We start from the raw sequence: 26409 nt of genomic DNA on the forward strand, positions 1-26409 counted from the left end.
AAATAAACGGATTGTTGTGAAAATTTGAAGCAAGACGGATTAGCATAATTTATGCTCAACGCAGTGAATGGCACACAGTTTTAACACTCTTTTGGGAAACTTTGGAATGGATATTACTCCAACTTTCCTTATGATGGATTGATTGACGGAACACACGTGTTGGTTCATTTCTGCTGACGTTTCAACGGATGGAATGTAATAAAGCACCGGCATCCAAGGCAGCCATCATGGGTCATCTCCTTCCAAAGGAACACGTCTTGCGAAGGTTGTTCACGGCTTGGAGAACTCACGACAGTCACGTGCTCAATGGAAAGCACTTCCAGCTTAGGTTAGGGAAGGCCTAACTGTCGCGAACAGCGTGTAATTGGGGATGGTTCGTGTACCGCCCCACTTCGAAGTGTTCTCACATACATATTTCACAATTTAACGTCTGCTTCGACCTCATTCTGATACCTTAATGACTATCTATTTCCAAGAATCAGTCAACAATCAGCTATTTCTGGCTATTTCCGCACACTTTCTTCTCTTCGCGCACCACTGTCGACCAAGTTCACAAACGTGCTCTCAAAATCCTAAAATCAAGGGAAGCGAGTAGTACGACCTTAATTTTGACACAGTTTAAAATAGCTGATTTATCTGGATATGTTGAATGAATTGTTCATTACTAGTGCTGGGAGAATTTAAGAAAGCATGTTGATGACAGATTAGAACCTTAGTTTGGACAGGAATCTCCAAATAGTGTTGTTTGCCAGTGGACCATATATATTGGATATTTTGACCGAGTCTATTTCCGAACGATGCTGCACAGTTACTGAGCAATTGTATTTTCTAGATTGCCCTTTTAATTTTTTTTTGTTTTGTATCCATGAATTTGGCTTACTTTGGTAAAAAGAAAAAGAGCTGCATAGCCTGTTAGATATCCTTAATGTTTTTAAATTTTTTTTCCCCTTCTGCAGACAGTTAGTGAGGCTTATTTCACTAACGGATGATTTTGAACCTGATCATATAAAGTCTTGGTTGGCCTGTCAGTTGCAACCACTCTTTTCAAGAACAGATCTTTCTTTTAGTTTTGTTTCGTTTTGTTTCAGCGTCTGTTCAAATTGTGGTCGTTTCCATATTCTATTGTCTTGATATGTGTAAACTAAGTTGACATTTTTACAAACTTTTCATTTTGAGGACAATCTAATGTTGATTATTCCAACCTGTGTGTGTGTGTGTGTGTGAAATTAATTAATTAATTAATTTATTTAACAAGGCGCGAAAGAGAGTGCAAACAATAACCATGTTACTGTCAAAATTAATCAGTACTGAATTGTACGTTCTTCATCCACTTTCAGTGGAGCTTCGATGATATCAGACATTTGAAAGGGGGGAAAAAATGCAGATAAGTGCATCATACGTTACAAGAGACACGTCTTTAGACAGTTCAGAGTCTGTGAGTGATTGCGGTGGAGCGGTGGCTTAGTGGTCGTGCACCCGGGTGGGGAAGGGGGGGGGGGGGCGAGGGGCGGGGGGGGGGGTGGGGGGGGAGGGGGATAGGGGTGGGGGTGTTGGGGGGGGGGGGTAGGGGGCTGAATATAGGTGTTGCTTGCCAGAAGATACAACTTTACCCCGCAGACTGTTCAGTGCTTGTTTCGTGTGTCAGGAAGTTTGATCCGGGCTAAGCGTCCGTTACTGCTGTGGTGCAGCAGTGGTGTAGTGGTCGTGCACCCGACAAAGAAGCGAGTGTCCAAGAGAGAGAGAGAGAGGGTGGGGTGGGGGTGGGGGGAGGGGGGATGAGATCGTGTCTACCTCGCCTCTTTCAGACATTGTGCATGAAACTACCATGGGTGTGATTTATATGTTGCATGGCCTTGAAAATGTTTGAGCATGACAATGGGAAAGAGACAAGGGGTGGGAGGGTGGGGGGGGGGGGAAGACAGAATAAAGAGATGAGAGAATAAATAAAAAGAAAGAATAAAAGACAACAGACAGGAGAAAAATGATGATGGAAGGAACAAACAAACAAACAAAAAAAAAACAAAACAAAAGAAAACAAAACAACAACAACAAAAAAACAAAAACAAAAAACAACAAAAAAAAACCCCAAAAAACAACAACAAAACAAAAAACAAAACAAAAAACAAAAAACAAAAAAAGAAAAGAAAAGAATAGAAAAGAGAAAAAAAAAAGCAGGAAAGAGGTTTCTAATGATGCTGAGACTATCCTGCTCATTTGCAGAAATTTTACTCATCCACTGATTTCTCCTAAAAAAAAAAAAAAAAAAAAAAAAAAAAAAAAGCAAGTGACTGTCCCCTGGTTCGAGTCTCCTATAGGGACCGGGGTTTTACTTCTCTCCCCACACCCCACCCACCCTGCCTCCCCTCACTCCACAAGACCTTGAGTGGTGGTCGTGGTGCTAGTCATTCAGATCAGGTGATATTACCGAGGTTCCGTGTGCAGCATGCACTTAGCGCACGTAAAAGAACCCGCAGTGACAAATGGGTTGTCTGTGGCAAAATCTGTAGAAAAGGGGTGGGGGGTGGGGGAGGGGGGGAAGGATGAAAGGAAACACAGTTGCTTTTGCTGAATTGTCGAATTTCGGTTTGCTTGTGGGATAGCACACGGGTTTGTGTGTGTGTGTGTGTGTGTGTGTGTGTGTGTGTGTGTGTGTGTGTGTGTGTGTGTGTGTGTGGGGGGGGGGGGAGGGGGGGGGGGCGGGAGTGTGTGTGTGTGTGTGTATGTGTGTGTGTGTGTATGAGGTAGTGCGTGTGTGCGTGCGTGCGTGCGTGCGTGTGTGTGTGTGTGCATGCGTGTGTGTGTGTGTGTGTGTTTTGTCAGTGTGCATGTGTGTGTGTGTTTGCGTGTGTGGGAGGGGGGAAAGGGGGTGAGTGTGTGTGTGTGTGTGTGTGTATGAGTTAGTGCGTGTGTGTGCGTGCGTGCGTGCGTGTGTGTGTGTGTGTGTGCGTGCGTGAGAGAGAGAGAGAGAGAGAGAGAGAGAGAGAGAGAGAGAGAGAGTGTGTGTGTGTGTGTGTGTGCGTGTGTATGTGTGAATATTGTCAAATGACACAAACAGTAAAAAGACGTCTGAAGATGGAACGAACACACCAAACTGTACGAGTGATGTAAAACTGCTGTAGTGCTTTGTTTCAGGGGGTAATATTGTAACATCGCAGTGTAACATCCGACATGTAGCCAAAGTTTAGAATGAAAAAAGTATTTATTATAGAATGTGTTATTGTTGCTGCTTAAATCGCTCGGGCACTTAGCGCACGTAAAAGTACCCGTAATAACAAAAGTGTTGTCTGTGGCAAAATCTGAAGAAGAAAAAAAAAATCATTTTGGTAGCACTTGAACACACTTAAAGACAGAAAAATCATTTTGGTAGCACTTGAACACACTTAAAGACAGAAAAAGAGCACACACACACACACACACACACACACACACACACGCACGCACGCACGCACGAACACACACACACCACACCACACCACACACACACACACACATGATATAAGAAAGGTCTGTTATAAGTTCAACACAACTTTTACTTGCCTGGTCGTGAGCTTCAAGACTACAAAAAGGCAACACGACTATACACCACTTCATTAAAACCGTTCTATAAGATGAACTATATATATATATTCTGGCAAATACTATACAAAATTCAATGCAAAGGTTGGCATTATTGCGCCAAACTGATTGACCTCATAAAAGCGGATTAATAGAAATGATACAGTACTTACACGAACACATTTACAACAGAAATTTACAGTTGCACCCGAACAAACCATTTCTACTCGAGTAAATGAAAACTAAAACTACTGACAAAGTGCAAAAAAAAATAGCTTGTGCAAAATGCATACATAGATTAAAGATTTTGTCTTTGCCTGCCTGTCTGTCTGTCCGTGTGTGTGTATGACCCCGCCCCCCGCCCCCCTACATCCCTCTCCCCAGCCCCCCACCCCGACACAATGCACAAACAAACATACGTTTTCTCTCTCTCTGTCACACACAGACACAGACAGACTGACTGACAGACACATACACACACGTAATACACACACACACACACACACACATGTATATATATACACACAAATACACACCACACAGTAACTCATACACACAGACACAGACACAGACAGACAGACAGACACACACACACACACACACGCACACACACACACACACACACACGGAACGAAAACATCGGCGAAATCTGTGTTCTGAACAAAGTTATTGCATACAATTATGCGTATGATAATGAAATCAAACATGACGCAAAATGTGATATGCTAATCCCCCCACCCACCCCCCGAGACACACACACAAACACACGCATCAACAACAACAAAGATATAGTATTAATGCTTAGTATATAATCTGATAACAAACCTTGTGTTTACCAAATGACTAGCGCAAAATGTATCAAATCTTTGAGGTATATATACTACGTTCACTACATAGATCCTTACTTTATACAATACCGTAACAGTGACACAAGAACAGCTGTTATCATACTCTGAGATACATCGGTGAATGCACCATTCATACCACTGTCAATATCAAAATGCACAAGTGCACACGTACAGGCACACAGAAGCACGCACACGCACCACACACACACACACACACACACACACACAGCGCGCGCAATTACACATACAAACACCCATACATGAACGGGACTACCCACATGTAAAACCATAGAAAAACAACAGACATCGATATTTTATTCCCACCACACGCTCACCCTGCGTGTAAGAACACACACACACACACACACACACACACATACATACACGCACACACACACACACACTGCAGCGACAAAGAATGCAGTTTTGTTCACACACACACACACACACACACACACACACACACGAGTGATGGCCTAGAGGTAACGCGAGCGAGAGACTCTGAGCGCGCTGGTTCGTATCACGGCTCAGCCGCCGATATTTTCCCTGCCCCCCCCCCCCACCCCCTCCTCCACTAGACCGTGAGTGGTGGTCTGGACGCTAGTCATTCGGATGAGACGTTAAACCGGGGTCCCGTCTGCAGCATGCACTTAGCGCACGTAAAAGAACCCATGGCAACAAAAGGGTTGTTCCTGGCAAAATTCTGTAGAAGAATCCACTTTGATAGGAAAACCAAATAAAACTGCACGCAGGAAAAAAATACACAAAATAATGGGTGGCACTGTAGTGTAGCGACGCGCTCTCCCTGGGGAGAGCAGCCCGAATTTCACACAGAGAAATCTGTTGTGACAAAAAGAGAAATACAATATATATATATATATATATATATATATATATATATACATATGTACATACATATATATTTTTTTAATTGGTAATTTCGCTGCCCATCATTCTACTCCAGGCAGGGGTTAACTCGTATCATGATTACTTCCATTGTGGATCTGGTACGAGCATTATTCGTACCAATACACTGTTCTGATTTTGTTTATTCTTGCTTGATACAGTTGTCATTCTGAACTGAGCCGTTTTCGAATTCCGGAAGCATGAAAACGGAATTATCCACAAGAACAGGAGTCAAGATGTCTGCCGGAAAAAGAGGGCGCTAGTCAGGGATATACAGGGGAGGTAACCTACTTCAGGGCGGTGAGGGGGGGGGGGGTGTAACAGTCATGTAGCGGTGGGATCGAATGAGTTAACCTGCTGTATTTCTGTTGATGCCAGTATAAAGGTAAAAAAACAACAACAATAACAACAACAAACAAACACACACACACAAAACAACAAAACAAAAACAACCCAATATTCCCACACTTTCTAACAAGGACGAATCCCCGTCGAACATATCAGCTGAGGTATACATTTTATCTAAAATAATGTAACAATCTCGTCAGTGTTACAAGCATTTACACGAATGTAACTATCTAACGCTAACGAACAGAATAGTGTGTGCGATCGTCGTTCAGTAAAGCAGTTAATTAAGGAAACCACACACTTCAACAACTGCGATAGCATTTCCTGTTAGTGTCTGCACATCAGCAATGTTTCCAAACGTAATCTTCTCACTGTTCTTATGCCTGGCGAGTTGTGAGTACGTTTTCCACGATTTGTGAAATACAATTTTTATCTGAAAAAGTGTCTGCGTTATAATTTCGTTGTGAAAAATGTAAATTTCTCAGTCAATAAACAGAATTAATATACAACACAGCTGTATTTGATCAAAATTAATAATGTTCTCATTTCACAGTTGTTGATGTTTCTGTCCTTAGGCATTATACAGCATGTAACATACTGGTGGCCAGTGAGATATCGTTTTAATTAACACGTGGTCCAACTGATTACTCGACTTTACCTTTTTTTTTCTTTTTTTTAAACAAGTACAATTTACTCTTTTCATGAAGACATGCAGTCCTTTCACGAATATATTTATTCTATTCCCATTTAAAAAAAAAGATTTTCCTGAAGAAACTTATTCTTTTAACGAAGAATTTCATCATTTTTTCGAACGAATTTGCACATTTCAGGGAAATGTTCCCCCCCACCACACCACACCCCCCCTTTTTTTTTTACGATATTAAACGAAGAATATACCCTTTTTACGGATGAATTATTATTTTCACACAGAAGGTTACCCTTAATGTGAATGAACTGACTATTTTCACGTTAACCTTCAGTCTGTTCACAGTTTCAGTTTCAGTTTCACTTTCTCAAGGAGGCGTCACTGCGTTCGGACAAATCCATACACGCTACACCACATCTGTTGAGCAGATGCCTGACCAGCAGCATAACCCAACGCGCTTAGTCAGGCCTTGAGTGCATGCTTACATATTTGTGTACCTATGAAAGGGGATTTCATTTTACGTAATTTCGCCAGAGGACAACACTCTCGTTGCCATGGGTTCTTTTTCAGTGCGCCAAGTGCGTGCTGCACACGGGACCTCGGTTTATCGTCTCATCCGAAAGACTAGACGCTCAGTTTGATTTTCCAGTCAAACTTAGGAGAAAGGGCGAGAGCGGGATTCGAACCCACACCCTCACGGACACTCTGTATTGGCAGCTGAGCGTCTTAACCATTCTGCCACCTTTCACAAATGCATTTTACGAACAAATGGACTTTTTTTCGCGAAGAAATTATTCTTCTCTTTTCTCAAGGATATCCACTCTTGCCATGAATATGTTTATAAAGATTTTTTTCTTAAATATTCTTTTCACTTAAAGTTATCAAGAATAATTTGACTTTTTAAGAACTGTACTGTTTATGAGAGTACATTTACCCTTTTCACGAAGAAATTTACTCTTGCAGTCCACGAACACAGACGGAAGAAAATGAAGAAGGAGGAGGAGGAAGAGAAGGAGGAGGAGAAGGAGGAGAAGAAGAAATAGGCCTATGTTTAAAATAAAAGTTTGATAAGAACTATTTAGAGCATGAAACAAAACCTATTCTGAACTGAAAAACGAATAATAAGAATTTCTGATTGGCTGCTGGAAGACTTACGATTAAGTGTGAAGACACGACAAAAGTCTTTATTTCTAGGTAATAGATTAACACTACTTTGTTTGTTTCGTTGTTTTTTTGTTTTAATTTTTTTTTAACCAGTCCCCGCCGGCTAAATACGATCTACTCTACGACGCAATACTAAATGATGAAGGGATAAACATGGCGATTATAGAACCAGTGAGACGAGTCCAGAGGCTACTTACTAAGACCACTTGCCCAAACACCACCTGATAACTTCCCTCAAGCAAAAATGTTTGTCCAGCACTGGTGTCCATCCACCTTGGGTATAATATTGTGTCAAGGCTGGAAGCGTTCGTGTCTAAGGGATAGCCTAATTAATCAAGTTAAGCATGGCTGGCTCCAAAAACACTCAGATGATGAGCTCACGAGTTTCATACGCTGACAGCATTAAGTACTCACACAATCAACAGGAAAGGGTGTTAAAAGAATCGACAGAAAAGCATGACTTTCAGCAGGCGGCAAAGGTACACACACACCACGTCATACTACATACACTCTCTCTCTCTCTCTCTCTCTCACGCACGCACACACACATAAACGCACACAAACTCACACACACACAAACAAGCAAACACACACACATAAACACACACAAACTCACTACATGCACTACAAATAAACACACTACACATATGCCACACACACACACACACACACACACACACACACACACACGAACAAACACTACCCACACCCCAACAAAAACAACAACAAAAACCCGTGTAAAAAAACCCAAAAAAACAAAAAAACCAAAACTCACAGCCAACTCGCCACCGAATCCTCCCCCCTCACCTCCTCCTCACCACCACCACCACCACCACCAACCCCGAACCCCCCCTCCCCCTCCGCCTTTCCGAACGCCACTCCCAAACTATTCTGGTACCCACCACCACCACCACCGCTCTCCACCCTTTTCCTCCTCCCTCCCTTCCCACCTCCTTCCCCATCTTCTCCTCCCCCTCCTCCTCCTTCCACCCCTTCCCCTCCCTTCCCCTTCGCCCCCTCCCCCTCCTCCTCCTCCTTTCTTCTGTTGCGGTGGATCTGACGGATGATGGTGATGGTCTCCTCCACGGGAACCACCACCAGGACGACGGCCGCCACCAGGAAGCACCAGGCCTGCAGGCCGGTGACCCACCCGGTGAACTGGGCCTCGGACAGCTCGTGCATGGCCAGCATGATGCCCGGGATGATGCAGATGAAGAGCAACAGGCTCACCGCTCCTCCCACGTAGGCCACCAGCTTGGCTTTGCGGAACACCTGGTTGTCGTGGGGGTGGACAAAAAGTGCTGGTGTTTGTACAGGAGGCTGATGGGAGAAATGAATGATCAAGAAGGAGAAGAAGAAGAATAAGAAGAAGAAAGAGGAGGAGGAGAAGAAAAAGAAGAAGCAGAAGAAGAAGGAGGAGGAGGAGGGGATGATGAGGAGGAGGAGAAGAAGAAGAAAAAGAAGAAGAAGAAGGAGGAGGAGGAGGAGGAGGAGGAGGAGAAGAAGAAGAAGAAGAAGAAGAAGAAGAAAGAGGAGGAAGAGAAGTAAAAGAAGAAGCAGAAGAAGAAAAAGGAGGAGGAGGTGGAGAAGAAGAAGACGAAGAAAGAGGAAGCGGAGGAGAAGGAGAAGAAGAAGAAGAGGAGGAGAAGAAGAAGAAGAAAGAGGAGGAGGAGGGGAAGAAGAAGAAGAAAAAGAAGAAAGAGGGAGGAGGAGGAGGAGGAGGAGGAGGAGGAGAAGAAGAAGAAAAAGCAGAAGAAGAAGGAGGAGGTGGAGAAGAAGAAGAAGAAGAAGAAGAAGAAGAAGAAGAAGAAGAAGAAGAAGGAGGAGGAGGAGGAGGAGGAGGAGAAGAAGAAAAAGCAGAAGAAAGAGGAGAAGAAGAAGGAGGAGGAGGAGGAGGAGGAGATTTATTTATTTATTTATTCATTTATCTATTCATTCATTCATTCATTGTTTTTACCTTATCCAGCTCATCGTAGGAAGGCTGGGAGCCCGGTTTGAGTTGGGGAAAGTCCTCCTGGAAGGTCTCAGCCCAGGGGTGCAGAGGGTTGTCGATCTCCCTCAGCTTCTGCCACTCCGCCTGCCCGCCACAGTCATCGTCACTGTCACCTTCATCGTCGTCGATGTCGTCGTTGTCGTCATTTATTTTTGTCATTTGTTGTTTTGGTGGGCGGAGGAGAGTTTTTTTGTTGTTGTGTGTGTGTGTGTGTGGGGGGTGGGGGGGGGTGTACGTGTGTGTGTGTGTGTGTGTGTGTGTGCGTGCGTGTGTGTGTGTGTGTGTGTGTGTGCGTGTCCCCTTCCCCCCATCCCTTCACCACCACCCCCTTTGTTATCTCCCTTCCCGCTCCGTTCAACGTTCAGTCTTTAAGGTCGCGCCGACACCGCGCCACCCTCCCTCCTTCCACCCTCTCTCTCTCTCTCTCTCTCTCTCTCTCTCTCTCTCTCTCTCTATATATATATATATATATATATATATATATATATATATATATATATATATATATATATATATATACATACAGTGGAGTGATGGCCTAGAGGTAACGCGTCCGCCTAGGAAGCGAGAGAATCTGAGCGCGCTGGTTCGAATCACGGCTCAGCCGCTGATATTTTTCCCCCTCCACTAGACCTTGAGTGGTGGTCTGGACGCTAGTCATTCGGATGAGACGATAAACCGAGGTCCCGTGTGCAGCATGCACTTAGCGCACGTAAAAGAACCCACGGCAACAAAAGGGTTGTTCCTGGCAAAATTATGTAGAATAAATCCACTTCGATATGAAAAGCAAATAAAACTGCACGCAGGTAAATATGTAAAAAAAAAAAAAAAAAGGTGGCGCTGTAGTGTAGCGACGCGCTCTTCATGGGGAGAGCAGCCCGAATTTCACACATAGAAATCTGTTGTGATTAAAAAAAAAAAAAGAAATACAAATACAAATATACAACATCCACCCACACCCACAGCCCCCCCCCCTTTTTCTTATAATATACTTTTCCTCTGTTACATAACATGAATTTTTTTTTTTACACTAATATTCACATGCAATCCCTTTCCTTTATCCACTTCTTTACTCCTTTCCGTCTAAAAACACTTATAGTGAATAGACGTTAAACTGAAGATAAAACAGCCCCTCCCCCCCCACTCCCACCCCCACCACACAGCCACACCCTCCCCCCACCCACCACCCCCCGTCCTTTCCAGACCTTCTCGTCGTCAGGGGACCGGATGTTGTGCGTGAAGAGCGAGATGACGAAGGTCAGCAGCAGGCTGAGGCCAAAGGCACTGCAGGAGCCGGCCAGCACGGCGTAGTTCTGGGACGTGTTGGGCAGGAAGTTGGACAGCCCGCCCTCGTAGGTGGACGCCATGATCAAGTTGGCCGTCACCCCGCCCGCCAACCCGCACAGACCGCCTGGAACCATATGCGCGCGCGCACACACACACACAGACGCGTGCACACACACACACAGGCGCACACGCACACACACACAGAGAAACACACACACACACACACACACACATATATATATATATAAATGATATGCGGACACACATACAGACACATAGACACGCTCTCTCTCTCTTTCTCTCTCTCTCTCTCTCTCTCTCTCACACACACACACAAATGATATGCAGACACACATACAGATACAAAGACACGCTCTCTCTCTCTCTTTCTCTCTCTCACACACAAATGATATGCGGACACACATACAGACACAAAGACACGCTCTCTCTCTCTTTCTGTCTCTCTCTCTCACTCTCTCTTTCTCTCTCTCTCTCACACACACAGACAGACACACACACAGATATACACAGACAGACAGACAGACAGACAGACACACACACACACACACACACACACACACACACACACACACAGAAAGCACACGTGACACTGCTGTCAGTTGTTTGATAACTGTGTACTACTCCTTATACCGAATTCAACTTTTTATTCTGTGCTGAAAACAAGAACGCACATTGTGCTGAACCACACACACACACACACACACACACACACACACTCACAATATGTAAACAAAAGGCATGTACTTTTACATTGTGTAAACAATGTATAAGCTCTGTCTCTCTCTGTCCGTCTGTGTGTCTGTGTCTGTGTCTCTCAGCAAACGAACAAAGGCACTACCTATCCATGAAATCATCCATGTTGGTGGACACGTCGTCAAGAGAGAAAAAAAAAATCAAGAATAGAATGAAAAAAGGAAGTAAAACAAAAAAGCAAAACAAAAAACCACACAAAAACCCTCACAAAACAACGAAAACAAAGACCACGAGGTTAAATCAACGAAGAAAAGAAGAAAAGTCTGAAGACGAAAACCTAGAAACGAACACACAAGCGATTTCAGCGGCGCTCAGTTTGTTTTGCTGTAAGTACGTTCTTAAGTCTGTAAAATTAGAAGAAAAAAAAACAACAAAAAAGAAAAAAAAACATCCTATCTCTGTGGATTCCTTCACCTCTACACTCCATCTCGCTCTCTTCGATCGGCTTCGGATCCCCTCTGTTTACGCATACCCTGATTCAAATTCTACACTGTTGGACGCCGTTCTTTCTCTGTCTCCGGACCTAGCATTTGGCATGAACTTCCTCTTTCGCTTCGTCAGGTCTCCGCACTCAGCTCTTTCCAGTCTGGGCTTAAAACCCACCTCTTCACAAGATAGCCTCCCTTCCCTGCCTCTTCCTTGTCTTCAGTTTCTTTAGTTTTAGAGTTATGCATGCGTGTAAATGACTGGTGTGAAAGCGCTTAGATTTGTCTCTGCACAAGATTCAGCGCTATATAAATACTATCATCATTACTATTATTATTATTACCTGCCCACTATGAAAACAAGGAAATTGGTCTTGATCTTGGTGATGGACGTGAGAACAAAAATAATTCAGTAAGGAAAAAAAGAAAAACAAAAGAACAGAGAATGAATTACAAAGGGTTGGGGGGAGGGGGGAGATTTCCACCCACGATCAAAGCCAGGTTGGTGGTCTTGGTCCAAGATGATAGTCACGAAGACAAACAAACAACAACATAAGGGATGGGAGCACGAAAGAAGCGAAGAACACATGGAGAGAGAGAGAGAGAGAGAGAGAGAGAGAGGGACATGGACATGAACATCTTTTTATTCAATAAAGGCCATGGCCCAGAGAGAGAGAGAGAGAGAGAGAGAGACAGAGACAGAGACAGAGAGACAGACAGAGAGAGAGAGACAGAGAGAGAGAGAGACAGACAGAGACAGTGAGAGAGAGAGAGAGACAGAGACAGAGACAGAGACAGAGAGACAGACAGAGAGAGACAGACAGACAGACAGAGACACACAGAGAGAGAGAGAAGCGAACACACGTGACGAACAAAGACACCACACGCGCGCGCACGGACACAAAGAAAGCAAGGCTGGTGGTCTTCACCTGAATGACAACCAACAATGCAGGGAAGGAAAGAATAATGAAAGAATTAATTCTAGATTTCAGGAAGACCACATCTGACCCTCACCACTTTTCATTAAAGACAAGCAAGCAGAGATCATCAGCGAATTTAAATTTCTCGGACTGATCATTTCCAACGATTTGAAATGGGAGAAAAATACGGAAAAAATTGTGAAGAAAGCACAACAGCGCCTGTACTTTCTTCGGCGCCTCAAAAAGTTCGGAATTAAAAAAGAAATCATGGTTGATTTCCACCGAGCAGTCATTGAAAGTGTGATAACCTTCGCTATTACTGTTTGGTATGGAAACATTTCTAAGGCAGAAGTTGCAGCCCTTAACAGAATCGTAAAAACTGCCACCAAGATTACCGGGGTTGATCTACCTTCTCCAGAAGACATATATTGTAAGTGGCTACTCAAAAAAGCAAAATCAATCAACAGCTTTTGGGATTTTCGAGATGCTCCCCTCTGGTCGACGGTACAGAAGGATGAAAACCAATCGCTTCGCCAATAGCTTTTTCCCCAAAGCAGTCTCGAACAAATCTAGTATGAATTTAATTGTGCAATCAACAACCATCTACCTGAAGATTTAGTCATCAGCTCCATCGACATGTAATATGCAGCTTCTGTTTTAACGTGTGTGTGTGTGTGTGTGTGTGTGTGTGCAAGTTTTTATATTGATATGAACTTGTATGTATCCTAATTTCTACTGTATCTGTGTTTGTGTATGATTTTCGATTTATGTTCGTACCTTGTTAGGTACTATGCCCCCCCCCCCCGTCCCCCCCCCCCCGCCCCCCCCCCGTCCCCCCAATATTCCTTGTGACCCCGGTACACTTGGTTAAAAAGACATATTCTATTCTATTCTAAAGAAATGAAGGAAGAAAAATACACCAATCCACGATGAAAGCCAGGCTGGTGGTCTTCGCCCAAATTATAATCAACAAAGAAAGAAAGAAGGAAGGAAAAAATAGATTAATGAATGAAGAAAAGACACCTACCCACGCTAAAACCCAGGCTGATGGTCTTCACTCAGATGACAATCAGCAATGTGAGGACTTAAAGAGTAAGGGAAGAATAAAGAAATGAAGGAAGGAAGAAAAATTCACCTACCCACGATGAAAGCCAGGCTGGTGGTCTTCACCCAGATGATGGTCATGAGGGCCCCGGGGAAGCAGGGGATGGTCAGGATGAAGCCGCACATCATGATCCAGTTGAGGTCCATGCCCGAGGCCGTCACCAGCAGACCCAGGGGCACCAGGGCCAGGGTGACCCACAGGATGACCCAGCTCTTCAGGCTCATCAGGCTGTTCTGGTACATGTGGAACTCCCCGTGCATGTCGCACCTGGCAGAGGAGAGAGGGAGGCGGGGGGGCGGGGGGGGGTAGCGCAGGGGGATGGGGGGGGGGGGTGCAGTATGTTCATTTCATATCTTGTTCATTGCTCCAGGCAACCTCTTTAATAGTAAATGATTATCAGGAGTGAAGGCACATGTTGAAACACACACACGAGCGCGCGCGCTCACACACACACACACACGCGCGCGCGCGCAACAACGAAACCTAGCCATCTACAAACCAAAAAACTCAAGGCCAAAATCAGGTTGAAAGGACGTTAAAAAAATCATTTGCAAACCAAACACTTAAGCCCCAAACAGGTAGGGCCTTGTAAGGTCTAAGTTATAAGTATATCGTGACAAAAACAAACTAATTAAAACAAACAAACAAACAAAAAAACCAAACATACAAACAACAAAAATACCCAAAAAAACCTAAGCGCCAAAAGCAAACAGTTATTTGTCGTTGTTACTGATATTAAAAAAAAAAAAATCAAATCAAACTATGGTTTCTCACATAATGCATTTCGCACAGCAAGCATGGTGTTGAAAAGGATAGATGCTATGCTGAGGTGGGTTTTTTTATGCGGGTTTTTTTTTTTTCTGTGATCGGATTTCTTTCTTTCTTTATTTCTAATCATTTTTTAAATTTTTTCCCCCTTTTTTTCCTTTCTAACTTTTGTTTTTTTCTGTCTGTGTCATCGTCCAAAACCATTTAGATAAAAACGTCATGATAATGTTATATGATTTATGTCTTACCGAAATGTACCCTCGATTAAAAATTGTGAAAAAAAAACCCATAAAATAATAACACTAAAGCAACAACAACAAATAACAAATCCTGTTAGGAAAAGAAGTCTACCGTTTTTGGTTGTTGTATTTTTTCTCCAGTGTATGGTCACACGATTCATTTCAAAATAAAGAGAATAACACACAGAAAAGAGAAGTCCGAGTGTTTTGCATGTACATTTGTACTGTTGAAGACAGATGGGTGAGTGCGTGCAGTTATCTTCCCTTTTTGGTAGATGGAGAGTCTTGTCCCCTGCCGCTTCTCTCTGGCGAACTTAAAACCTTTCTTTTACATCTTTCACGTGTGATGAAAGATATGTATCTAGTTAGTACGGAACCCGGCCAAACTACATTAGATTTTAACAAATAATAAGGCCATCTGTCTTTGCTGCTGTGTGCACATGTCAAATGATCGGTATAAGGACAGGCCCGGCGCTTCCTTTTTTTGAGGAAGTGTCTGGCTTTGTTCCAATGTACCTTTTATTTACCTGTGTGCTTGCTGAATCGGAAGCGTAAGCAGCACTGACTTTGAAGTTGTGTATCTTGTGAATGGAGAGAGTTACCACTCTTTACTACATTAGATTTATTTCACAAACTTTTTCTCAAAGCAAGAAAGAATATTGTTAAAACTTAAATGCTTTGTCTCTTCCATTTGTATTTCTTTTCGATAGAACTTTGTTGATCGGGGTGAAGGGAAAGTCAATTACCAAGGAAAATTGACATTTTGGTATCTGTTTACTTGTTGGCTAGAGGGTTTGTTTTGTTCGTTTCTGACATCACTCTTTTTTGGATGTATGGTGTGTGTAAAAACGCACGTGTCCATTGTTACAATGTCCGCATGGGGCACACGAAATAAACTTTTTGCCTTGCCTTTCACAATTTTCTGTCTATAGATCTTTTCTTCGATATCGAAAATAGTATTTATCAATTATTTGCACTCTCTGCAGTTGGTTTTTTTTATGCTCTAGTATGTGTATTTTGAATGGGTGGGTGAGTGTGTGTGTGTGTGTCTCACTTACAATATCTCCACTGTTGTATAAGTGTGTGTATGTGTGACTTACAATCTCTCCACTGCTGTATAAGATTGTGTGTGTGTGTGTGTTTCTGTGTTTATCTGTCTGCGTGTGTGTGTGTGACTTACAATCTCTCCACTGTTGTATAAGATTGTGTGTGTGTGTGACTTACAATCTCTCCACTGTTGTATAAGATTGTGTGTGTGTGTGTGTGTGTGTGTGTGTGTGTGTACGCGCGCGTGTGTGTGTGTGTCCGTGTGTCTGTATCTGTTTTTTTTTGTTTTGTGTGTGTGTGTGTGACTTACAATTTCTCCACTGTTGTGTAAGATTCTCTCTCTCTCTGTGTTTCTGTGTGTGTGCGTGTGTGTGTAAGAGTTTGTGTGTGTGTGTGTGTGTGTGTGTGTGTGTGTGTGTGTGTGTCTGTCTGTCTGTCTGTGTGTCTGTGCGTCTGTGAGAATGATTTGTCGTGTCCCTACTTCTGTGTGTACGGAACTCTCTAACCTGTAGGTTTTCTGCCCGGAAGGTCCTGGGTTATTGCGCAGGCGCTCTTCGTCCGCGTGACACTTCCGACACTCTGCGAAGGGCGTGCACTGGCAGAGGTCAGGGGTCACCTTGTCTGATGACGTCACTTCCTTCGGCTTGGTCAGTCCGCACAGCAGGCAGTGAGCGGTGGTCAGGTTCTTTCTGAAGGGGGGGTAGGGAGGGGTGGGGAGGGGTGGGGGTGGAGGGGTAAAAAAAAAAAGAAAAAAAAAAAAGAAAAAAAAAAAAGAAAAGGAACACACACAAAAAAAGTTCAACACATAACACCTTTGTTTTATTGTCATGCTTTGTGTGTGACAAGTTTTGGGTTTTTTTTTTTTTTGTTGCTTTTAATATACATTTAAATGCAACACTTTCTGTCTCTGTCTCTCTCTTTCACTCTCTCTGTCTGTCTTCCTCTTTCTGTCTCTTTCTGGAACTGACGCGGAAGCGAGGAGAGACAAGTGGACACACACACACATACACACACACACACACACACACACACGCTCTCTCTCTCTCTCTCTCTCACTCCCTCTCTCTCTCTCATTTGGTGAGTTCTGTTTTGTTGTCTATTGGTACAGCATCTTTCGTTCATTGCTTATTAACCCTACCCCAAAATCCCAATATATGTATATGTGCCAAATGGCCGAAATACATTAAACATTCATTCATTCTCTCTCTCCCTCTCTCTCTCTCTCTCTCACCCACCCATTCCACAGAAAAAAGACACTCGCCACTCAACCTAACCCAGCCCCCCCCCCCCCCCCCCCCCCCCCCCCCCCCCCCCCCCCCACACACACACACAACACCCACACACTGACACTGAACCTGAAAGGTCGAAGGTGAGTCTGGTAGAGGTCGTAGACGATGATGGAGGACACGGCCATGACCTCCCCTGACCCCGAGGACATGAGGGACATGATGAGCATGGTCAGGACCATGTAGCTGCCCGTCACGCCCAGCCACTCCTGGGCCATGAAGGCCGTCACCAGACCTGGACGCACACACCATATTTTGTATTTGTATTTCTTTTTATCACAACACATTTCTCTGTGTGAAATTCGGGCTGCTCTCCCCAGGGAGAGCGCGTCGCCATACTACAGCGCCACCCATTTTTATGCATTTTTTTTCCTGTGTGCAGTTTTATTTGTTTTTCCTATAGAAGTGGATTTTTCTACAGAATTTTGCCACGAACAACCCTTTTGTTGCCGAGGGTTCTTTTACGTGCGATAAGTGCATGCTGCACACGGGACCTCGGTTTATCGTCTCATCCGAATGACTAGCGTCCAGACCACCACTCAAGGTCTAGTGGAGGTGGAGAAAATTTCGGGGGCAACACAATAGATTGATTGATTGATGTGGATACTTATATAGCGCCTATCCTCGGTCAGAGACCAAGCTCTAAGCGCTTTACATACACGGGAACATTTGCACCACAGGCTGCCTACCTGGGTAGAGCCGACTGACGGCTGCCACTGGGCGCTCATCATTCGTTTCCTGTGTCATTCAATCAGATTTCAGACGCACACGCATACACACTCAGACAGACATGTAACATTTTACGTGTATGACCGTTTTTATTTATTTACCCCGCCATGTAGGCAGCCATACTCAGTTTTCGGGGGTGTGCATGCTGGGTATATTCTTGTTTCCATGACCCACCGAACGCTGACATGGATTACAGGATCTTTAACGTGCGTATTTGATCTTCTGCGTGCGCATACACACGAAGGGGGTTCAGGCACTATTAGGTCTGCACATATGTTGACCTGGGAGATCGGAAAAAATCTTCACCCTTTACCCACCAGGTGCCATTACCGAGATTCGAACCCGGGACCCTCAGATTGAAAGTCCAGCGCTTTAAGCATTCGGCTATTGCACAGAGCACAATAGAACACAGTAGAAGGCAACAGAACGAACAGGAACACACGAGGGACATGATGAGCATGGTGAGAACCATGCAGCTGCCCGTCAGATGAAGGTCATCACCAGACATGGACGTACACACCATAGAATGGGACACAATAGAACACGATAGAACAGAACAGAAGCGAACCGAACCGGCAAGACAAAAATGAGGGACATGAGCATGGTGAGGACCATGATATATGTGGAGTGATGGTCTAGAGGTAACGCGTCCGCCTTGAACACTGACACACACACATCATACCATAACATAACATAAGCGCTCCTCCACACACACACACACACACAGATATATATATACATACATACATACATACATACATATATATATATATATATATATATATATATATATACATATACATATACATATACACACACAGAGGCATCAAACAGTACCATAACATAACAACATGACCGCCCCTTCACACACACACACACACACACACACACACACACACACACACACACACACACACAGAAAAAAGCACGCGCGCGCACGCACAACGATCACCTCCTCACACACCCATCCCTACCTACCAATCTCCCACAACCATCCACACCCCCCTCGCTGAGCGCCTTGGTGTCGTTCTGAGCCTGGAAGTTTGATGAATGCACACCACCGCCCCCTCACCCCACACCACCACACCCACTACCCACCTGAACCCCCTCCCACCCCACATACACCACACCCACTACCCACCAACACCTTTAACCCCCTCACACACACACACTACACCCACTACCCACCTACCCCCCTTAACCCCCCCACACACCCACTACCCCCACACCCACTATACACCTACCCCCTCCCACCCCACATACACCACACCCACTACCCACCTACCCCCTTAACCCCCTCCCACCCCACCCCCACACACACCCACTACCCACCTACCCCCCCTTAACCCCCTCCCACCCACACACCACACCAACTACACACCTACCCCCCCTTAACCCTCTCCCCCCCCCACCCCACACACACCCACTACCCACCTACTCCCCCTTAACCCCCTCCCACCCCACCCCCACACACACCCACTACCCACCTACCCCCCCTTAACCCCCTCCCACCCCCCCAACACCCCCACTACCCACCTACCCCCCCCCCCCTTAACCCCCTCCCACCCACACACCACACCAACTACACACCTACCCCCCTTAACCCCCTCCCACCCCACCCCCCCAACACACCCACTACCCACCTACCCCCCCCTTAACCCTCTCCCACCCCACCCCCACACACACCCACTACCCACCTACCCCCCCCTTAACCCTCTCCCACCCCACCCACACACACCCACCTACCCCCTTAACCCCCTCCCACACACACACCACACCCACTACCCACCTAATCCCCTTAACCCTCTCCCACCCCACCCCCCCAACACACCCACTACCCACCTAATCCTTAACCCTCTCCCACCCCACCCCCCCACACACCCACTACCCACCTACCCCCCTTAACCCCCTCCCACCCCACCCCCACACACACCCACTACCCACCTACTCCCCCTTAACCCTCTCCCCCCAACCCACACACACCCACCTACCCCCTTAACCCCCTCCCACACACCCCCACACACCCCCACTACCCACCTACCCCCCCCCTTAACCCCCTCCCACACACACACCACACCCACTACCCACCTAATCCCCTTAACCCTCTCCCACCCCACCCCCACACACACCCACTACCCACCTACCCCCCCCCCCTTAACCCCCTCCCACACACACACCACACCCACTACCCACTTACCCTCCCCTTAACCCCCTCCCACCACCACCACCCCACACACACATCTTTACCTGCATCCACGTCCCCCTCGCTGAGCGCCCTGGTGGCGTTCTGAGCCTGGAAGTCGAGGTAGGCGAATCCCAGCGAGGTGCCGATGGTGGAGGGGACGGCAAACCAGATGTAGGTGGCGGCGAAGAAGCCCAGTACACCCTGCGTGGGCTTGGCGGCGATCCGGGACTGCCAGGAGGCCTGGTCACAGAACGTGATGGATGCTGTGGCGAAGCTGCCCTGTGGACGGTGAAGAAAGATGGTGATAAAGATGATGATGATGATGATAACAACAACTACGACAACAACGATCACAAACAACAACAACAACAACAATAATAATAATAATAATAATAGTGTACATGATGATAATGATCATCATCATAATGATCATCACCATTATGATCATCATCATCATCATCATCATCATCATCAACAAACTATATTAGTTCTGGGACGGTGTTGACAGACTAAAAAAAAACAACAACAAAAACAAAACAACAAACAAACCAAAAAAAACAACAGAAGAAATGTGCAAATACAAATTAGCTTTTATTCAAGACTGGCATAGCCTCTTTAATCCTGAACAAGCCACACAGAACACACGGACAATACAGAACACATGGTTGCCTCAGTGGTTTTTCAACTGGAAATTAACAAATAATGAGACTAACTAATTTGTGTTTGCATATTTCTTCTGTCTTTGCTGCTGTGTGCACATGTCAAATGATCGGTATAAGGACAGGCCCAGCGCTTCCTTTTTGAGGAAGTGTCTGGGTTTGTTCCAGTGTACCTTTTATCTACCTGTGTGCTAGCTGAATCGGTAGCGTAAGCAGCACTGACTTGAAGTTGTGGACCTTGTGAATGGAGAGAGTTACCACTCTTTACTATTTGTTAATCATTTCATCTCCCGGTCTCATTATTTGTTAATTGCATGTACGAACGTTTTAGTGGGGTACGGTCTGGGCTCTGCTGGCGACAGAAAGTTTTCCTTGTGAGTTCCGTCTTTCTTCTCACTTTTCTATCTTCATGATATTTCGTTTCCTCTATCTTCTGCGTGCACTGGTAAAAAAAATACTTGTCATAGCTCAAATAGTGCTGTTGTCCCAGGCCCATGGCAATGTGAGCTTGTGTGATGGGAGAGTAGAGAGAATGGGGGTGGGTAGATGGATGGTGGTGGTGTGGTTCGAAAGGGCGAATTACCCCTTTTACCTTTTCTTTCCAAAATTTTGTTTTACAATTTTTACAAAATCTGTTGCATGCAGATTACAATTACGTTCCTTTTTACATGTATGTATTTTAAGTGAAAATTGCTGTCATCTCAGCCGTTTAATCATGTGTGTGTCTGTGCGTGTGTGTTAGTGTGGGTGTTGGAGTGTAACAGTTGTAGTACTGATAGTACGTTACTTTGTGAGTTTTAGGCAATGTGTTTTTATGATATTAATGATTCTGTTTTATGTTTCTACTACTTTTTATATGCTTTCTTGTTTCACTTTAGGTACTGGGTTGTAAAGCGCCTTGAGCTTGCTAATGCTTGTATTATAGCGCTATATAAAAATAAAATATTATTATTATTCTTCTTCTTATTATTATTATATTCTATCTTCCTGTATGCACGCAAGGCATGACCCCTCAAGAAGAAGAATTCAAGCCATGGAAATGAATTGTTATCGCAATATACTAAACATCAGATACACTGATCACATCAGCAGTGAACCAGTGCGTCAAACCATCAAAACAGTACATTGAACCTTACAAGGATCTGCTGACATCAGTTAAAGAAAAGAAAGCTAAGCTATATGGACACATAACAAAGATCCAATAGCCGCCTTGCTAAAACAATCCTGGAGGAGTGAGGGAGGAAGACAGAGGAGGAGACAAAAAAACATGGACTGACACAAGACGGACTGACACAGCATTACAGAGTGCACATGGAAACCATTTGCAGACACCCAGTGCTTTTAGTTTTATACGCAACCGACAGACCTGGAGGAATCTGGTGAACACTTCTCCTGGGCGGCGCCCCAATGCTCGGACTCTTCCCAGAGAAGAAGAAGAAGACGACGACGACGAAGAAGAATAATGTTTTTGTATACCCCCCCCCACCCCCCGGCCCCCTTCCCGCCCGCACACACACACACACACAAGTGGGACTGTGTGGACATCCTCAGCGGCAAAAGGGCCAAGTCGATTAACTGTGCAAAATAAATTTTGTTCTTACCAATAAAATAGAAGAATAATTACACTATTATATTAGTTCTGTGCAAGAGGGGTGGTGGTGGTGGTGATAATTAGATGACTCACTGAGGAAGGAAATGGAGGAACAACCGGAGATTGTTAAAGAGGATGTCAGGTGCAGCAGCGTTGTGTACATGTGTGCACCTGCAGCACACAAACATGGGGCTTGTTTTGGTTCGCTAGTCTGTCTGCCTCGTTCCTTGTTTGCTTCTTTGTTTGTTTCACCAAGCTCTCAGAGGAGGAATGAGAAAGCACAAACACCGGAAGTGAGGAGCGACGCTGTTTGTTTTCTTTTCTCCCGCGAAAAAAAAAAGGAGTAGACAAGGGAGAGAACTGTGCACGTGAGTGAGTCGAACACAGCGGCACTGTCTGTGGAGAAAACCACCAAACAGGCAGAGCAGACAGAACAGAGTTGTGGAGACTGAATAACAGAGAGGTGAGGGGGTGAATGTTTACAACCAATACATTTTAGACGCTGATCATCCACACGTTGAGCAGTGTCGGGATCAGGGAATAAAATCAGTAATTATAATGTCGAAAAAGACAAAACTGTTGTCCACTTGGGAAGAATCAAACCCCACCCTCACCTCCCCTTCAGACCCCAACCCCTGTACCCTCTATACCAACATCACTGAGGGACATGTGTATGTCATTTGTTATTGCTGTGTGTGTGTGTGTGTGTGTGTGTGTGTGTGTGTGTGTTGTTTTTCTTTTCAAATTCAAAAAAGTCAAAGGGAGATAAATACCAAACAACGAACAAGTTCATCGACTGTTGCTCTGTCTAGAAAGGAAGGTACACAACTTCGGGTCACGGCTACAAAACTTCGCTGAAGTTGTCTACCTTTGTCTACCAAAAGAAGGGCGAGTTACTGGCACCTTTCTTGCTCAACTTGTTCCTTGTTTTACAGTGTAGGCACAGAAAAGAAGGATTACGTTTCGGGCAAATTTGTTAAGCCCAAACCTGTACGTTTTGTAAGAGTTCCTTAATTTCAACGTGAGTTGTTCCTGATTCAGAATTTGATGCCATAAACCTGTTTCCTTTTCGCTTCTTTTGAGCAGAAAAGAAAGTGTTTGTTTATCCCATTTTATTCATAGACAGGCTTGCAAGAAGATCTATAAAATAAATATTAAAGTTTCACCAAGTGGCATTACACAAGATTATGCGCTATGTGAAAAGAGTAAAATGATTTATGATAATCATGGTTATGATAATTATGATGATGATGATGATGATTATCAATATCAAAAGAAAGTCGGAACCAGTCAACACTGTCGTTATTCGTGATACAGATATGTGATGAGTCAAAATATAGGGAAGAAGTACATGAACTTGTCAGCAGGTGTGATCAAAACAACTTAGAACTCAACATGTCAAAACCCAAAGAATTAATTCTAGATTTCAGGAAGACCAGATCTGACCCCTTACCACTTGTCATTGAAGACAAGCAAGTAGAGATCATCAGCGACTTTGAAATGGAAGAAAAATACGGAAAAAATTGTGAAGAAAGCACAACAGCGCCTCAAAAAGTTCGGAATTAAAAAAGAAATCATGGTTGATTTCTACAGAGCGGTCATTGAAAGTGTGCTAACCTTTGCTATCACTGTTTGGTACGGAAACATTTCCAAGGCAGAAGTTGCAGCCCTTAACAGAATCGTAAAAACTGCCACCAAGATTACCGGGGCTGATCTAACTTCTCTAGAAGACATATATTATAAGCGGCTACTCAAAAAAAGGCAAAATCAATCAGCCAGGACGAATCACATCCAGCTTTTGGGATTTTTGAGATGCTCCCCTCTGGTCGACGGTACAGAAGTATGAGGACGAAAACCAATCGTTTCGCCAATAGCTTTTTCCCCAAAGCAGTCAGTGCCCTGTCTCTCGAACAAATCCAGTGTGATAAATAGAATTGTGCAATCAACAACCATCTACCTGAATATCTAGTCATCAGCCCCATCCACATGTAATATGCAGCTTCTGTTCAAACGTGTGTGTGTGTGTGTGTGTGTGTGTGTGAGTGCAGTGCGTGCATGCGTGAGTATGCACAAGTTTTTATATTAATATGCACTTGTATGTATCTTATTTCTACTGTGTATGTGTGTGTGTGTGTATGATTTTCGATTTATGTTCGTATCTTGTTATGTACTATCCCCCCCCCCCCCCACAAAGTATTCCTTGTGACCCTGGTACACTTGGTAATAAGGACATACTCTAATGTATTATATTCTATTACAGCAGAGAACTTTGATACCACAGTTTCATGCAGTTCTGCTGTGTGGTTTCCCAGTATACAGAGCCAGCTACAGTGGACTGACATCTGTCCTGCAATGCACTGGGCGACTGTGTGGTGGCGTTGTTAGCATGGTATCAACTTTCTGTTTGGATGAAGATCGTTGAAAATTAACACAGCTGTCTGTGATTTGTTTATCGGTTGGGTTTATTGATTCGTTTCTTTGTGCGTTAGTGTCATTATTTTCTGTTTGTTTATTTATTCATTTATTTATTTACTTACTTCTCTATTTGTGTGTATATTCCCTATTCATCTTTTAAAATGTTTATCTGTTTCAATGTTTATTTGGTCTCCTTCTCTCCTTCCCTCACTGACAAACACACACACACATACTCTCTCTCTCTCTCTCCCCTCCCCTCTCTGACAAACACACACACACACACACACGCACACACACACACTCTCTCTCTCTACCCCCCCTAACACATACACACACACACACACTCAGTCACTCTGTCTCCCCCCGCCCCCCTCCCTGACAAACACATACACACACACGACCTCACACACAAAACACACACGCGCGCGCGCACACAAAGTGAGCATCCAAACACACTGACGGCAAAACTTGAGAAAGGTGGGGTCTGTGTCTACCTGCACCGCCCAGATGACAGCGCCCTCTGACCAGAAGGTGAGGTAACTCCGCTCCTGGTTACCCTCTGGCCCCTCCAAGCACTTGAGACGGTGATACATTCCGCTGAACCCCCCTCCGTTAACTTCGCCCTCCGGCTTGTAGAAAACCTGTGGACAGAAGGGTGGAAAACAGTGGGGCCGAAATGAGTGGAATGGAGTTTTTTTGTTGTTTTTTTAAGTTATGAGCCTGCCTGTTGCGCAGCTCTGTGATGGAGGATGAAGATGATTTTGCATCTCACTCAGTCGTACCACCTGCACACCATTTGCAGTTCGGGAAGAGAGAGAAACTCTTACCATTCACTTCCGTCTACATACCGATACAGGTATTACAATGAAACTGATTGGCTGTCTTTTTGCCACAACCTAAACACATAATTGTGAGATCATCACCCAACACTGCCAGTATGTCATTCTGTCATTCAGTCAGTGAGGCGGTCGGTCTGTTGATTGGTCAGTCAGTCGTTACGTCAGCAGTCAGTCAGTCAGTCAGTTCGAGACAGTCAGTCGGTCAGACAGTCAGTCAGTCTGTCTATAAGCCACACTTTCACCTACACCCCACCGCACCCCCCCCCCCCACTCCCCCCACCTCCCACTCCCACCCTCACGCCCCCGAAAACACACACATATGTATGTATGCATGTATGTATGCATGTACGTATGCATGTGTGTGTGTGTGTGTGTGTGTGTATGTATGCATGTATGTATGTGCGTGTGTGAGATAGTTTATGTGAATGATGGCTTTGCTTTTTGATATGTTATACTCTTATTTATTTATTCATTCATATTTTTTTCTTGTATACATATATCTCTCTCTCTCTCTCTGTCTGTCTGTCTCTCGCGCTCTCTCTCCCTTTCTGTCTCTCGCGCTCTCTCTCTCTCTCTCTCTCGCTGTCTCTCTCTCTCTCTCTCTGTCTGTCTGTCTCTCGCGCTCTCTCTCCCTTTCTGTCTCTCGCTCTCTCTCTCTCTCTCTCTCTCTCGCTCTCTCT

General features: G+C 44.7%; 1 protein-coding gene across 1 annotated transcript in view; it reads right to left on the reverse strand.

Moving 5' to 3' along the window:
- Positions 1-26409, reverse strand: part of LOC143298665 (uncharacterized) — a 116510-nt gene that overhangs the window by 743 nt on the left and 89358 nt on the right. Inside the window, exons 6-13 of the mRNA XM_076611549.1 lie at positions 25385-25531; positions 20288-20504; positions 17381-17546; positions 16532-16714; positions 14006-14238; positions 10666-10871; positions 9425-9544; positions 8418-8739 (exon numbers count right to left, since the gene is read on the reverse strand). Coding sequence (XP_076467664.1) covers positions 8418-8739; positions 9425-9544; positions 10666-10871; positions 14006-14238; positions 16532-16714; positions 17381-17546; positions 20288-20504; positions 25385-25531 — 1594 coding nt within the window. The remainder of the gene's footprint in view (positions 1-8417; positions 8740-9424; positions 9545-10665; positions 10872-14005; positions 14239-16531; positions 16715-17380; positions 17547-20287; positions 20505-25384; positions 25532-26409) is intronic.

The sequence above is a fragment of the Babylonia areolata genome, chromosome 24, assembly GCF_041734735.1.
Source record: "Babylonia areolata isolate BAREFJ2019XMU chromosome 24, ASM4173473v1, whole genome shotgun sequence".
Classification (NCBI taxonomy): Eukaryota; Metazoa; Mollusca; class Gastropoda; order Neogastropoda; family Buccinidae; genus Babylonia; species Babylonia areolata.